This window comes from Mobula hypostoma, chromosome 16, assembly GCF_963921235.1.
Source record: "Mobula hypostoma chromosome 16, sMobHyp1.1, whole genome shotgun sequence".
NCBI lineage: Eukaryota > Metazoa > Chordata > Chondrichthyes > Myliobatiformes > Myliobatidae > Mobula > Mobula hypostoma.
In genome coordinates, this window is record NC_086112.1 from 19,222,542 (window position 1) to 19,235,937 (window position 13,396).

A 13,396-nucleotide genomic window follows, 5' to 3' on the forward strand; every position below is an offset into this window, starting at 1 on the left:
AGTCTATGTTCTTAAAATTATTTCACATTTACCAGACTTCTAAGTCTTGTATTCAGCACTGCAAAGAAATCACATTCAATGGAATTTGAACACAACCTCCTTTGCCCAACCAACAAAGTGGCGGGGAACATGTGCACCAGGTAAACGTCTAGTAATGGCTATCTCAGTTGACTTAAGAAGCCAGCTATATCTTTGCCATTGTCAGTCGTATGATAATGAAGTCCTCTAAAGTTAGATTTACCACACAGTGCTCCATGTGGAGTTGGGTGACGAGATGGAAGGGAGTAGGGCTAAGAATTAAACCAAGTTGTCCCAGGAGAAGTAACTGTAATAGGACAGCATAAAGTTGAACTCCAGATGATAAGTCCTATTCTAGAGAGCACACAGAACTTGGGGGCGGCGGGGGGAAGTGATCAGGCAGCTTGTATCGAGGGAAATGGGGGAAATAGTTGATGTTTCAGCTTGAGATCCTTCATCAGGTCTTGATGAAAGGTCTCAACCTGAAACGTCGACTGTTTGTGTCCCTCCATAGATGCTGCCTGACCTGCTGAGTTTCTCTAGCATTTTGTCCATGTTGCTGAATAATTCCAGAATCTGCAGAATCCCTTTATATCCCATTCTTGCTCCTTTTTTTCCAGGACTCTGGGCCTAAGGAGGTACTTAAGCTACACCAGGGGGCCCTCAACAAAATCTGCTGTGACCATCTGCACTTGAATTTTTAGGCCTATTTTTCTTTTTAATGTAAAATTGAAATCAAGTGCATGTTTTGCAAAATGCTTACAGTTATGACTGTGCTGTTGTTATTTTCTTTTCCCAAATTAGGTTTACAAACTGGGAAGCAGCGGTGACATTTTGTTAGCTCTCGGCCAAGCCTTTCAGCCAGGAAGTGACAGTTCTCATTTCTGTAAGCCCACTGATGTGGCAGTTGATCCAGTCAGTGGTAATTTCTACGTGTCTGATGGCTACTGCAACAGCAGGATTATGCAGTTTTCTCCGGAAGGAAAGTTCATCATGCAGTGGGGAGAAGGTATTGTGTTTCTTGAGAATTTTAAAATTACCTGTTTTTAAAGACACGATTTAGATTTTGGAAAATATTGAAAATACAATGGAGGAGAAATTATATACTCAGTGGCCACTTTATTAGGTACACCAACCAATCGTGTACAGTAACTCAGTGCATAAAAGCATGCAGACATGGTCAAGAAGTTCAGTTGTTGCTCAGACCAAATATAGAATGGGGAAGAAATGACTTTGCTTGTGAAATGATTGTTGGTACCAGACAGGATGGTTTGAGTATCTCAGAAACTGGGACTTCCCCGCACAACAGTCTCTAGAGTTTACAGAGAACGGTTCGAAAAACAGAAAACGTCCAGTGTGTGGCAGTTAATGAGAGAGGTTGGAGGAGAATGGCCAGAATGGTTCAAGCTAACAGGAAGGTGACAGTAACTCAAATAATCACGTGTTACAACAGTGGTGATGGAAGAGCATCTGTGAGTGAACAACGCAACACACCTCGAAGTGGATGGGTTACAGCAGAAGGAGACCACGAGCATTCAGAAATATACTCACTGTCTACTTTATTTGGTACCTCTTAGATCTCAGTGGTCACAGAGTGTATATCTGTTGACAGAAATGAATAGGATGGGTTAAGCACAGATGTCCACAGTGACAGAGGGGGTGTGTGTGTGAGAGATAGAGGGGGTGTTTTTATATGTCACTTATAATCCTCCTCTGAGGATCATCATCCTGCTATGGTGGAGGGGCTTAGAAGTTCCTGCGATCCCAAGAGCAATGCCGTCTGGAGTTTAGTCATTTGGCACTTCGTTCCTGGTAGGATCACCCATGGTAGTGAAGTCAAGGAGGTGGTTCCAGACAAAGAGCAATCCCATCAAGACCTCAGCGGTGGAGTTAGCGGAAGATGATTACACATCACCACGGCACTGAAGGCAGAGGTCCCCAGTCGTTTAGCATTCCCCGCCAGTGGATCCTGACCTCGATCTGTCAAGGATGGTGTGGTGGCAGCCTCCCCATGTGGACAAAGTTATGCACAGGTGTTCTCCATTAAAGGAATCCATTGACACCCCGAGGAGAACCATAGTTGACTCGAGTAATCATGCTACTACATGTAACCAGGCTTTCAATTTTCAGTTTCACCATTGCCATGATGGGATTTGAATATTCAATTTTAGCATTTTAACAACTGCAGAAGAGGCATCTTCCCATCACCACTTTTTAGATAAAATCTTGTGTTGTAGCTAACAGTGTCCAATCCATATACCACTGTTTAATGGCAGATTAATTTCACCAGATCAGAGTGCAAGTCTACCAACAATTTAATACCTTCTATATAAATTAGCACCCCACTTTAAAAATGGTAAGAATAATCTAATCCCTGCTTGAGACGATGAAGAGTGTGGTAAAGGGGCAGTGCAGAGTGCTGAAGGAGGGGAATGTAGGTGTATTTCTGGTCAAATAACATTGAAGTTTACAGCTGTAAATTTTGAAGCAATTTTCCTGCCAAAATGCTTGCCTGATAGACCTGGAGGTTGAGGGTACAAAAAGGAAGAAAGCTTATGGGGCCTGATGAAAACACTGCTGTTCCTCCTGGTTCACCAGCAGTCCCATAAACACAATTATTTGTTTTATTATTTAGAGATGTGTCACGGTAACAGCTCCAACCAGCCCAATGAGCCTGCGCCATCCAATTATACTTGTGTGACCATTTAATCAACTAACCCATACGTTTTTGGAACGTCAGAGAAAACTGGAGCATCCAGAAGAAAACGTACAAACTCTGTACAGACAGTGGTGGAATTGAACCCAGGTCGTTGGCACGGTACTAGCATTACGCTAACTGCTACACTACCATGCTGTCCTATATTCTCACGGGAATTCCTGCATAGCCTTTCCTGCTAGATTTCCCAGCTTGTAGAAATTAATAATAAAAATCCAGTGAAATTAGACGCAAACAGAAGATTCCTTATAAAAACATAGGTAGACTGACACAACCATATTAGATTAAGTCACAGGTAGGTTGGATTGGGTTTGAGATTTTGAATTCTTTTTATCTTTCACATATTACAACCACTGGGATGAAAAATACATCCCCTGAGTTTTTGTCTCAATGCTGTGATAAAATAGCACAGAAATCAAAAAGATTAGGTGAAGACAGACCACATCACCTCACCTGTTCTTTAGGGAGATGAGAGAAATGGGTTCAGAATGCTTTGTATCAGTTAACTCATTGAGCTGGAGTACAAATCAAGTTCAAGTTTAATTGTCATTCAACCATACATGAACATTCACGAATACAGCCAAACGGAACAGTGTTACTCTCAGGCCAAGGTGCAAGGTGCACAGTACATAGTCACATACAGCACAAAGCACACCAGTAGAATACAATCGCACACAAAAAAAGATCCATAAATGCTGCAGCAGCCTGCAATCGAACTTTATACAGTTTGTCTTCTGCTGAGTGAACACTGGGGCAGCATTAACTCCAGCTTGTCGCCAGGCCAGCTCCAGGTGGAGTGCACCGACTCCGACACTTCTCTCCTGGGTGGCTGTAAACAGGCGACACTGCGGCTTGAGGCCTGGTCCTCTACGAATGAGACCACATTGTTCCCTGCTGTCTGCCGATAAATCAGTGAATCAGACTTGTGGCATTCCACATTAATGATGTCCAAAAAGAAAAGTGACCAAGATGATGACTCAGTGTTAGATTGCACCACCTTCACGCACCAACTCCTCGGATGCATTTCTGATGCAGGCAGCAGCAGGATCAACATGAAGTCCAGCTCCTTCAGTTTCTCCGCCAACGAGCAACTTGATGATGGGGTAGACCCGCAGTACTTTAAGTTCTTAAGTCCAGCAAGGTCCTGTGATTGAAAAAAAATGTTTAAAAAGGAAAATAACACCTTTTGTTGATCTTGTAGAGGCCACTGCAATAGAGCATGCCACCATCAACCCAGATATTCTCACTCTCACCCATCTAATTAGAGAAAGTACATTATGCACTGAGTGACACAGACCAAGGATCGAGTTTGCAAATAATTACCTGATCTTTTTAGGAACTTTTAAGTTTTTTTTAAAACTGCTTTGACACTATTTTGACATTTTAATTGAAATATTAAAATAAACTTACCCTTATGCTCTTCAGTTATTGGGTAGAATGACTTGTGATATCCAAATATTGCAACTCTGCTCTGTGCTTCTATGGGTAAATGACTCGCCCTATCACCTTGTTAGCAGTATAGCAATGATTTAAGTAGTTGTGGCACGTAAATCTGATGATATCTTTTCTTTTGATGATATATATGAGTTGACCGATAATGGCTTGTGAAATTATTGCTTGGGTTTGGTCATAACACTAAATCACAATGAATATAGCATTGTACATCATTCCATGTGTATTGTGACTGGCGTTTTGTAAGATGATTGTTTGGGCTTTTTTTTATAGTTGTACAGAAATCTAGAAACATACTAACTAATATACATGATGAATAGGTTGGGTGAGTGGGCAAATTCATGGCAGATGCAATTTAATGTGGATAAGTGTGAAGTTATCCACTTTGGTGGCAAAAATAGGAAAACAGATTATTATCTGAATGGTGGCCGATTAGGAAAAGGGGAGGTGCAATGAGACCTGGGTGTCATTATACACCAGTCATTGAAAGTGGGCATGCAGGTACAGCAGGCGGTGAAAAAGGCGAATGGTATGCTGGCATTTATAGCGAGAGGATTTGAGTACAGGAGCAGGGAGGTACTACTGCAGTTGTACAAGGCCTTGGTGAGACCACACCTGGAGTATTGTGTGCAGTTTTGGTCCCCTAATCTGAGGAAAGACATCTTTGCCGTAGAGGGAGTACAAAGAAGGTTCACCAGATTGATTCCTGGGATGGCAGGACTTTCATATGAAGAAAGACTGGATGAATTGGGCTTGTACTCGTTGGAATTTAGAAGATTGAGGGGGGATCTGATTGAAACGTATAAGATCCTAAAGGGATTGGACAGGCTAGATGCAGGAAGATTGTTCCCGATGTTGGGGAAGTCCAGAACGAGGGGTCACAGTTTGAGGATAGAGGGGAAGCCTTTTAGGACCAAGATTAGGAAAAACTTCTTCACACAGAGAGTGGTGAATCTGTGGAATTCTCTGCCACAGGAAACTGTTGAGGCCAGTTCATTGGCTATATTTAAGAGGGAGTTAGATATGGCCCTTGTGGCTACGGGGGTCAGGGGGTATGGAGGGAAGGCTGGGGCCGGGTTCTGAGTTGGATGATCAGCCATGATCATAATAAATGGCGGTGCAGGCTCGAAGGGCCGAATGGCCTACTCCTGCACCTATTTTCTATGTTTCTATGAACTATTTTATATGTGATATTTTGGCAGACTGATTTCTTTATAAAGGTTGACAGTAAATTGCAGATCAGCAGTTTAAGTAGTTAAAGCTATTATAATCAGAGATGCTCTCAGTGTTGTGGAACAGCAGTATGATGTTGCTGCTTTAAACCTGTCAAATTTATTGTTAAGACTTTCTTAATGTTGCAGTAAATTTGAAACTATAAAACGTAAATTTTTATCTTGCAGAAAGCTCACCATCAGAGATTCCTAAACCAGGTCAATTCTTCATTCCACATAGTTTGGCATTTGTGCCGGTATTGGGCCAGCTGTGTGTGGCTGATAGAGAGAACGGGCGAATCCAGTGTTTTATTGCACAATCTGGAGAATTCGTTCGCGAAATTCATCATCCTGAATTTGGAGAGCGACTGTTCGCAGTATCTTACACATCTGACAATGGTAACACTGGAAATTATAATCCCTTTCAAGATTCTACAGTGGATGTACATCTGTGAAAACATTTAAAATTCAATTAACTAATAAAACTGCCCATTTCTGTCCTAAAAGTGGAATATCCAGCAGTTAAATAAAATGTAAAAAAAAGTTTCTGAAATGTAACATTTTAATAGGTCTTATTTATGTACCAAGCTGATGTTCCACTACAGAGCAAGGCTCTTTTGTCTTTCCCAATCCTTCTGCCCAGTACCCCCTCCTCCACCCATCCACACTCTTATCCTATCCCACTTTCTCTTTTTTAAAGGTTCTTCTATTTGAAGTACTTTAATATAATGGCTCCAAACAGGAAGAAAAATAGCCAAATAATTGCATGACAATAGCTGTCCAAGTTTATTGCCTAATATTATAAATAAGATGAAAAGTCTATTGAGCCTGGCAAATTATCAGTATTTACTCACTTTATTCATTGTACAGTCCAAACTTACAGCTTTCTCTAAATAGCCTAAGAGTAATAATCAGAGGATTGCACAACATGGAAAAGGCTATTTGACCCATCAAAGGCCATCAGGTACCCATGTACAGTATACTAATTTCGTTTTTGTAGCTCCCCAGCCCCTAGCCCTCTATGCTTTATTCTTCCAAGTGCTCTTCTAAATTCTACTTAAATGCTGCGAGAGGACCTCAGACAGTGTGTTTCAGATTTCAGCTTCCCTCTGGGTGAAAAAAGCCCCACACTTCAAAGGCTCAGAGGTCCAATTTAATGTCAGAGAAATGTATACAATATACATCCTGAAATGCTTTTCCTTCGCAAACAGAGAAGTGCCCCAAAGAATGTAAGAACCCCAAAGTGTTCCCCCCGCCTCCAGTGTGGAAGCAGCAGCGAGCAACAATCCCCCCCCCCCTCCCTCCACTGGCAAAAAGAAGCAAACATCAGCACCATCAACAAGCACTCGAGTGTGAGCACAGCAGTAGCAAAGACACAGACTTGCAATTACCCCAAAGATTTCACGTTACACCTGGCATTTGACATACCGCAGATTCTCTCTCTCCCTAATAAGGGAGAAAAAGATGTCTCCATTTTCCCAGCGAGCGGGGAGATATAACAAGTAACTCACTGGTTTACGATGTTAAAAAGTCAGTTACGTCACTTTTTCCAGCTCTGTGCCCGAAGATCACAAAGATTCCGGGTCTTCAGGCCCACAGCAGATATCTCGACTCACCCGACGACACACGGGTCTCCTGTCGTGACACTGACCCTCGATCCGCCTGTCTCCAGAGCCCCGAGACCTTAGGCTTCTGAATTCGAGCTGGGCTTTCAGGCCGAACCCTTGGCGTGCCGAACAACGGCCAGTCCTGAAACTGGAACGGGTCCCATTCCCGCAAAGAACCAAATCAGCATGTAACTCCAGGTCAGGGTCTTCAAAAGAACCCTGGAAGGGAAAAATAAAGATATTAAAGATGGAAATAGAGCTGTTTCCGAAGATGCAAGCAAAGGAGTTGCCATTTAGCGCCATCTTAACTCCGCCTCCGTTTGGTCCACTTGAAATCTATGCCCTTTGATTATTTTCAGGGGGAAAGCCTCTCACTTTCTAACTGCTTGTGCTCTATGCTCTAATACTTTCTATGCTCCTCAGAATTTTATATATCTCAAATATGTGTCCCGTCAGTCTTCTCTGCTCCAAAGAAAAGAAACCCATATGATCTGTAGTGGTTAGCACAGTGCTGTTACAGCAGCTGTGACCCAGGTTCAATTTCGCTACTTTCATTGAGGAGTTTGTATGTTCTCCCTCTGACCGCATGGGATTCACCCCACATTCCAAAGATGTATAGGTCAGTCTGTTAATTGGTCACATGGGTGTAATTGGACAACCGGTCAGCGTGAGTTCATTAGGCTGAAAGGGCCAGTTACTGTGTTGTATCTCTAAAGAAACTAAAAATAAAGGATCCAGTCTGGCCTCAGAGCTGAAACACTCCATCCCAGGCACAATCCAGGAGAATTCCCTCTTTACTCTGACTCTCTTTATTCTGGGGTTTTTGGCTTGTTTCACAAAGGCTGTGCTCTTTATCTATGGAGGATTCTTTTATATCCATTTAGTTCCGGTCCATTCCTGTCTTGTAGCTTCTGCCTGTGCATGGAGTATTAGTTGTTACTTGGTAAATCATTTTGAATTAAGCTGTACTTTTCCCCAACATCTTCCAACCCTTCCCTAGGCCAGCTCAGCTCAATGTTACTCTCACATAATCTCATCATTGCCATTAAATTATGTTAGGTACCTGTCCCTCCCTGATTACTGTCATCGTCTATTCTTTAATCCCTCTGCCTCTGAGTGCTGCTCAGCTCATCTGCTTTCAAACCCCTACTCAATATAAGGGATACCAATTTTCCCAAAAGTTGTCTTTGTCCATTCAATCTCCCTTGCTAGCCATTACTTTACCTTCTTTGGTGCAGGACCCTGCTGGTATTTCCCACACATGCGAAAGAAATAAGGGTGCACATTAGTCATTGACTATATTTATATGGGACTAGTGTAAAAATTTCAAGGCTAACTATTTATGCAAAATGATTTATGTTTTATTATAGTAATTCCTGGCTAGAAAATTTTTTGGGCAAAATTAGAGCCAAATTTGAGGAATATAAATTTTTAATCAGAACATCCATTGTTTAATTTAATTGGTTATTATTTAGTTGCATTATTTTTTATTTTAGGTGGTCAATTATATGCAGTAAATGGAGAAGCTCTTTTCGGTAAAGGAGTGCCGGTGCAAGGATTTGTTTTGAATTTCACATCTGGGGAGTTACTGGATACCTTCAAACCAGACACGCAGGTAGACGTAAACAACAACTTTCCTGTAAATTGAAATAATTTTTGTATGTATTTTTTAAGATTGTTATAATGCTTTTTAGTCCAACATACAAATTAACATTGCTTTATTTTCTGAAGAAATTCCTGATGCCACATGATATTGTTGCGACAGATGATAAGATTGTTTATGCTGGGGATATCCAAGCAAGAACAGTGTGGAAATTCATACCAGCGGAAAGTAAGTTGATTCATTGTAGTTATGTGTCACTGCAGTGTGCGTAAGTACACCTGCGATGTGGAGGTGTCTGTGTACTTCATTAGCATTATTTTGGAAAAGGGGAGGGAGGGAACGTCGACTCAGACCATGAGAGGCCTGCGTTGGGTATTTTCATGCCTTACAAGGCGCAGATTGGAAGTCTGTGTGGGGCGCCACTCCTCACGCAGACACTAGATCAATGTGTGATTAAGTGCCTTGCTCAAGGGCACAAACACGCTGCCATAGCTGAGGCTCGAACTAGCGACCTTGAGATAACTAGACGAACGCCTTAACCACTTGGCCACATGCCCAACACAAACATTTTGGAAAATGTTGCATAGAAATTGCTATTAAAATGAACTATTTGAAATATTTAAATATCGGAGAAGGCACACAGTATACAAGCTGAAAGTCTTACTCTTCACAGACATCCATGAAACAAGAAACCCCACAGAATGAACGATAGAAACATCAGAATCCTGAAGCGCCCCCCATGTGCTGCAGAAGCACCGACACCCCCCCCCCAACCATGCAAGCAAAGGCAAAAGCCCCCAAAGAGACCGTGATCCGGAATCCATCACAAACTACAGTCCATATCCCAGCACTTCGGTATCTCAGACAGCGCGCGCGCGCTCGCGCTCGCTCTCTCTCTCTCTCTCCCTCTCTCTCTCTCTCTCCCTCTCTCCCCCTCTCTCCCTCTCTCCCTCTCTCCCTCTCTCCCTCTCTCCCTCTCTCCCTCTCTCCCTCTCTCCCTCTCTCCCTCTCTCCCTCTCTCCCCCTCTCCCTCCCTCCCTCCCCGTCAAGGGAGAGAGAAGTTGCTCTCCTACAACAACGAGAGCAGAGACCAGCGACTTGCTGATCTGATGTTACAATCTTCCACGTCGCTTCTCTAAGTCCCCCACCCTCCTCGAAGACTCAGCTTGAGATTTGAAACTTCATTTTCAAATAAACTCTTGACTATCTTGATGCCTTCAGGTGTGAACTATGGGAATTATACCTTCAGCTTTATCTGGTTAGGAGTCTGAGAGCTGATCTTATAGAGGTGTGTAAAATCATGAGGGGCATAAGATAGGGTGGATGCATTCAGTCTTTTTCACAGACTTGAGGTATCCACAACAGGAGGATATAGATTTAAGGCGAGAGGGGAAAGATTTAAGAAGAACTTGAGGGCAACTTTTTTACACAAAGGTGTTTATCTTTGCAGAATCAGCTGCCGGAAGAAGTGGTTGAGGCAGCTCAATAACAGCTTTTAAAAAACAATTTGTTAGGTTCATGGATTGGAAGGGTTTTAGAGGTTAAGAAGCCAAACGCTAGTAAATGGGATTAGCTTGGAAGAGACATCTTGGTCAGCATGGACCAGTTGGGCCGAAGGGCCAGTCTCCGTGCTCTAGGACTCTAATTCTGTCCCCTTGACTTTTGTCCCGTTGTTCTCTAGGCCATTGTATGTCCTACAGCAGTGATACTCAGACTTGGGCTGTTGAGCTGCATGTGGTACTTTGACATTTTAAGGTCTTAAATCAGAGGTCCATGGACCCATTACTTTATGGTATTGGTCCATTGTAGGGAACCTGTCTTAAAGACAATAATTTCTGCTATAACATAACACTTGATTAAACTCGAACCGAGTAACTACAGTACGGTTCCCAGTATACTTGTATGTTAATATTAGAATACTAAGCACTTTTAGCACGTATGCAGTCTGATTCTTTACAGTTAATGCAGGATATGTGCAGGTGGCAGGGTGGAGATCTGACTCTACCAAATAAGTTGTAAGGCATTTCTTCCATCTGCTAGCCAGCAGGCCTTCAGGCTTCTGCACCTCATCCTTGGTGGTAGAGAGAACGAGGCATAACCTGGGTGATGGGGGCCCTCAGTGATGGAAGCCACCTTTTGGAGGCATTGCTCCTTGAAGATGTCCTAGTAGTGACTTTGAATATGGATCCAGAGTTGAAGAGGTATGAGCACCACTGTAACTGCAGCACTGTAATCGCCACGTCCACATTCATGTGCAAAATTGTACAGATGTCCACAAAGCAGCTTGTTCCGAATGCATTCTTCAGTGAATGTCATTGCAGAAGTTGTCTGATTTTTAGATAAACAAATGGCTATTGATTTACCTCTGACCTTATTTGCAGGTAGCAGAAGTAATTTAAATTAAATGTGACCTTTAGAGATGATTGGGAGATAAGATATTAATATTTTTTCATTACTGTCCCATTTTTATTTTTAAATGGGTCTGCATAATGACAGAATAATCATATTTCTAAAATTGATCAGATTGTAGCTTCAAATTTGGTTAGTGATTATTTATTTCAGCAGTGCAATGGAGAAGTTAGCATTTATAGGATTATGGTTCTTGACATTATTGAATAATAGAATGGAACAGCAAGAGAAGGTAAACATGTGGCCCACAGAGTCTTTGTTATATGTTTGTGCAAAACCAACAGAGCCCTCAACTGGTTGGTTTCCTTTGGTTCATTTTTTTCTCCCTTTCTTTTTATCCAATTCCCTTCTGAAAGGCACAGTTGGAATGTGTTTCCACTAACCTTTAAGGTAGTACAACAAAAATCTTCAGATAATTTTTTACCAAAAGATTTGAAAAGGCCATTTTCCTGGTCAGCTTAAAATTACCACACAATGCTATTGGAAAGAATTGAATATTTTCCTGCTTTGCATTCATACAAGCTACTCAAGATAAGGTATACATATGTGAGATTTTACAATGACTGTCAGGGTTTCTTTGTGACATTAATTTTGTAAACAGATCACCTTAACTCATGAGCCATTGCTTGAAAGATCCATGTGCCCTGGTCTTCTGCCTGCTCTGGACCTTTTCATTGCTGCCTCTGTCTCCAAGCCTATTTCTTTGGCAAGGAATCTCCACCTCACACCGATGACCCCTCCTCCTCTTCCTGGACACCCTGCCCGAGTCTTCTGCCTGCTCTGGACATTTTCATTGCCAACTGTTAATGGGACATCAACCGTCTAGACTTCAACAATCCTGTCTCCAATTCCAACCTCACTTCTTCCAATTGCTCTGCTCTCCACTCCCTCCGCACCAATCCTAGCCTCACCATCAAACTCGCAGATAAGGGAGGTGCTGTAGTAGTCTGGCATACTGACCTGTACCTAGCTGAGGCCCAGCGCCAACTCTCGGACACCTCCTCTTACTTACCCCTCAAACGGGACCCCATTAAAGAACTCCAGGCCATTGTTTCTTACACCATCACCAACATTATGGTCTCTGGGGATCTCCCATCCACTGCCATCAACCTCATAGTTCCCACACCCCTCACATCTCGTTTTTACCTCCTACCCAAGATCCACAAACCTGCTTGTCCAGGTAGACCCCTTGTTTCAGCATGCTCTTGCCCCACTGAACTCATATCTGCATACCTTGACTCTGTTTTATCCTCCCTAGTTCAGTCCCTTCCAACCTACATCTGTGATACTTCACATGTGCTGGATCTTTTCAATCATTTCAGGTTCCCTGATCCCCATCATTTTATTTTTACTATGGATGCCCAATCCCTATACACCTCCAGCCCCTACCAAGAAGGCCTCAAAGCTTTCCGTTCCTTTCTGGACACCAGACCCAACCAGTTCTCCTCCACCTCACTCTAAATAATTTCTCCTTTGGCTCCTTGCAGTTCCTTCAAACAAAAGATGTAGCTATGGTCACTCACATGGGTCCCAGCTATGCCTCCCTGTTTGTCGGCTATGTGGAACAGTCTATGTTCCAAGCCTACACTTTTGACTGTCCCACACTTTTCCTATGCTACACTGAGAACTGCATTGGTGCTGCTTCCTGCCTCCATGCTGAGCTCATCGACTTCATCCAATTTGCCTTCAAGTTCCACCCTGCCCTCAAATTTACCTGGTCCATTTCAGACACAACCCCCCCCCACTCCCCTTTCTCGACCTCTGTGTCTCTTTCTCTGGAGCCAGCTTAACCACTGATGTTTATTATAAACCCATGGACTCTCACAGCTACCTGGACTATAGTTCTTTCCACCTGGCTACTTGTAAAAATGCCACCCCCTTCTCTCAATTTGTCCATCTCTGCCACATCTGCTCTCAGGATGAGGCTTTTCGTTCCAGAACGAAGGAGATGTCCTCGTCCTATAAAGAAAGGAGCTTCCCTTCCTCCACTATCAACGCTGCCCTCAACTGCATCTCTTCCATTTCATGCACGTCTGCTGTCACCCCATCTTCCCGCTTATCCTCACCTCCCACTTCACCAGTCTCCATATCCAGCACATATTTTTCCGCTACTTCCGCCATATCCAATGGGATCCCACCACCAAACACATTTTCCCTGCCCCCCCCCACTTTCTGCCTTCTGCAGGGATCGCTCCCTATGCGACTCCCTTGTCCATTCAACCCTCCCCCATTGATCTCCCTCCTGCCACTTATCCTTGCAAGCGGAACAAGTGCTACACCTGCCCCTAAACCTCCTCCCTCACTACCATTCAGGGCCCTAAACAGTCCTCCCAAGTGAGGTGACTCTTCACCTGAGAGTCTGTTGGGGTCATATACTGTG

At 43.1% G+C, this 13,396-nt stretch overlaps 1 protein-coding gene across 4 annotated transcripts in view; it reads left to right on the top strand.

Moving 5' to 3' along the window:
- Positions 1 to 13,396, top strand: part of pam (peptidylglycine alpha-amidating monooxygenase) — a 189,749-nt gene that overhangs the window by 168,594 nt on the left and 7,759 nt on the right. For all 4 annotated transcript variants that reach the window (XM_063068606.1, XM_063068608.1, XM_063068609.1 and 1 more), the window contains 4 exons: positions 823 to 1,027; positions 5,587 to 5,796; positions 8,501 to 8,619; positions 8,736 to 8,835. In XM_063068606.1, coding sequence (XP_062924676.1) covers positions 823 to 1,027; positions 5,587 to 5,796; positions 8,501 to 8,619; positions 8,736 to 8,835 — 634 coding nt within the window. The remainder of the gene's footprint in view (positions 1 to 822; positions 1,028 to 5,586; positions 5,797 to 8,500; positions 8,620 to 8,735; positions 8,836 to 13,396) is intronic.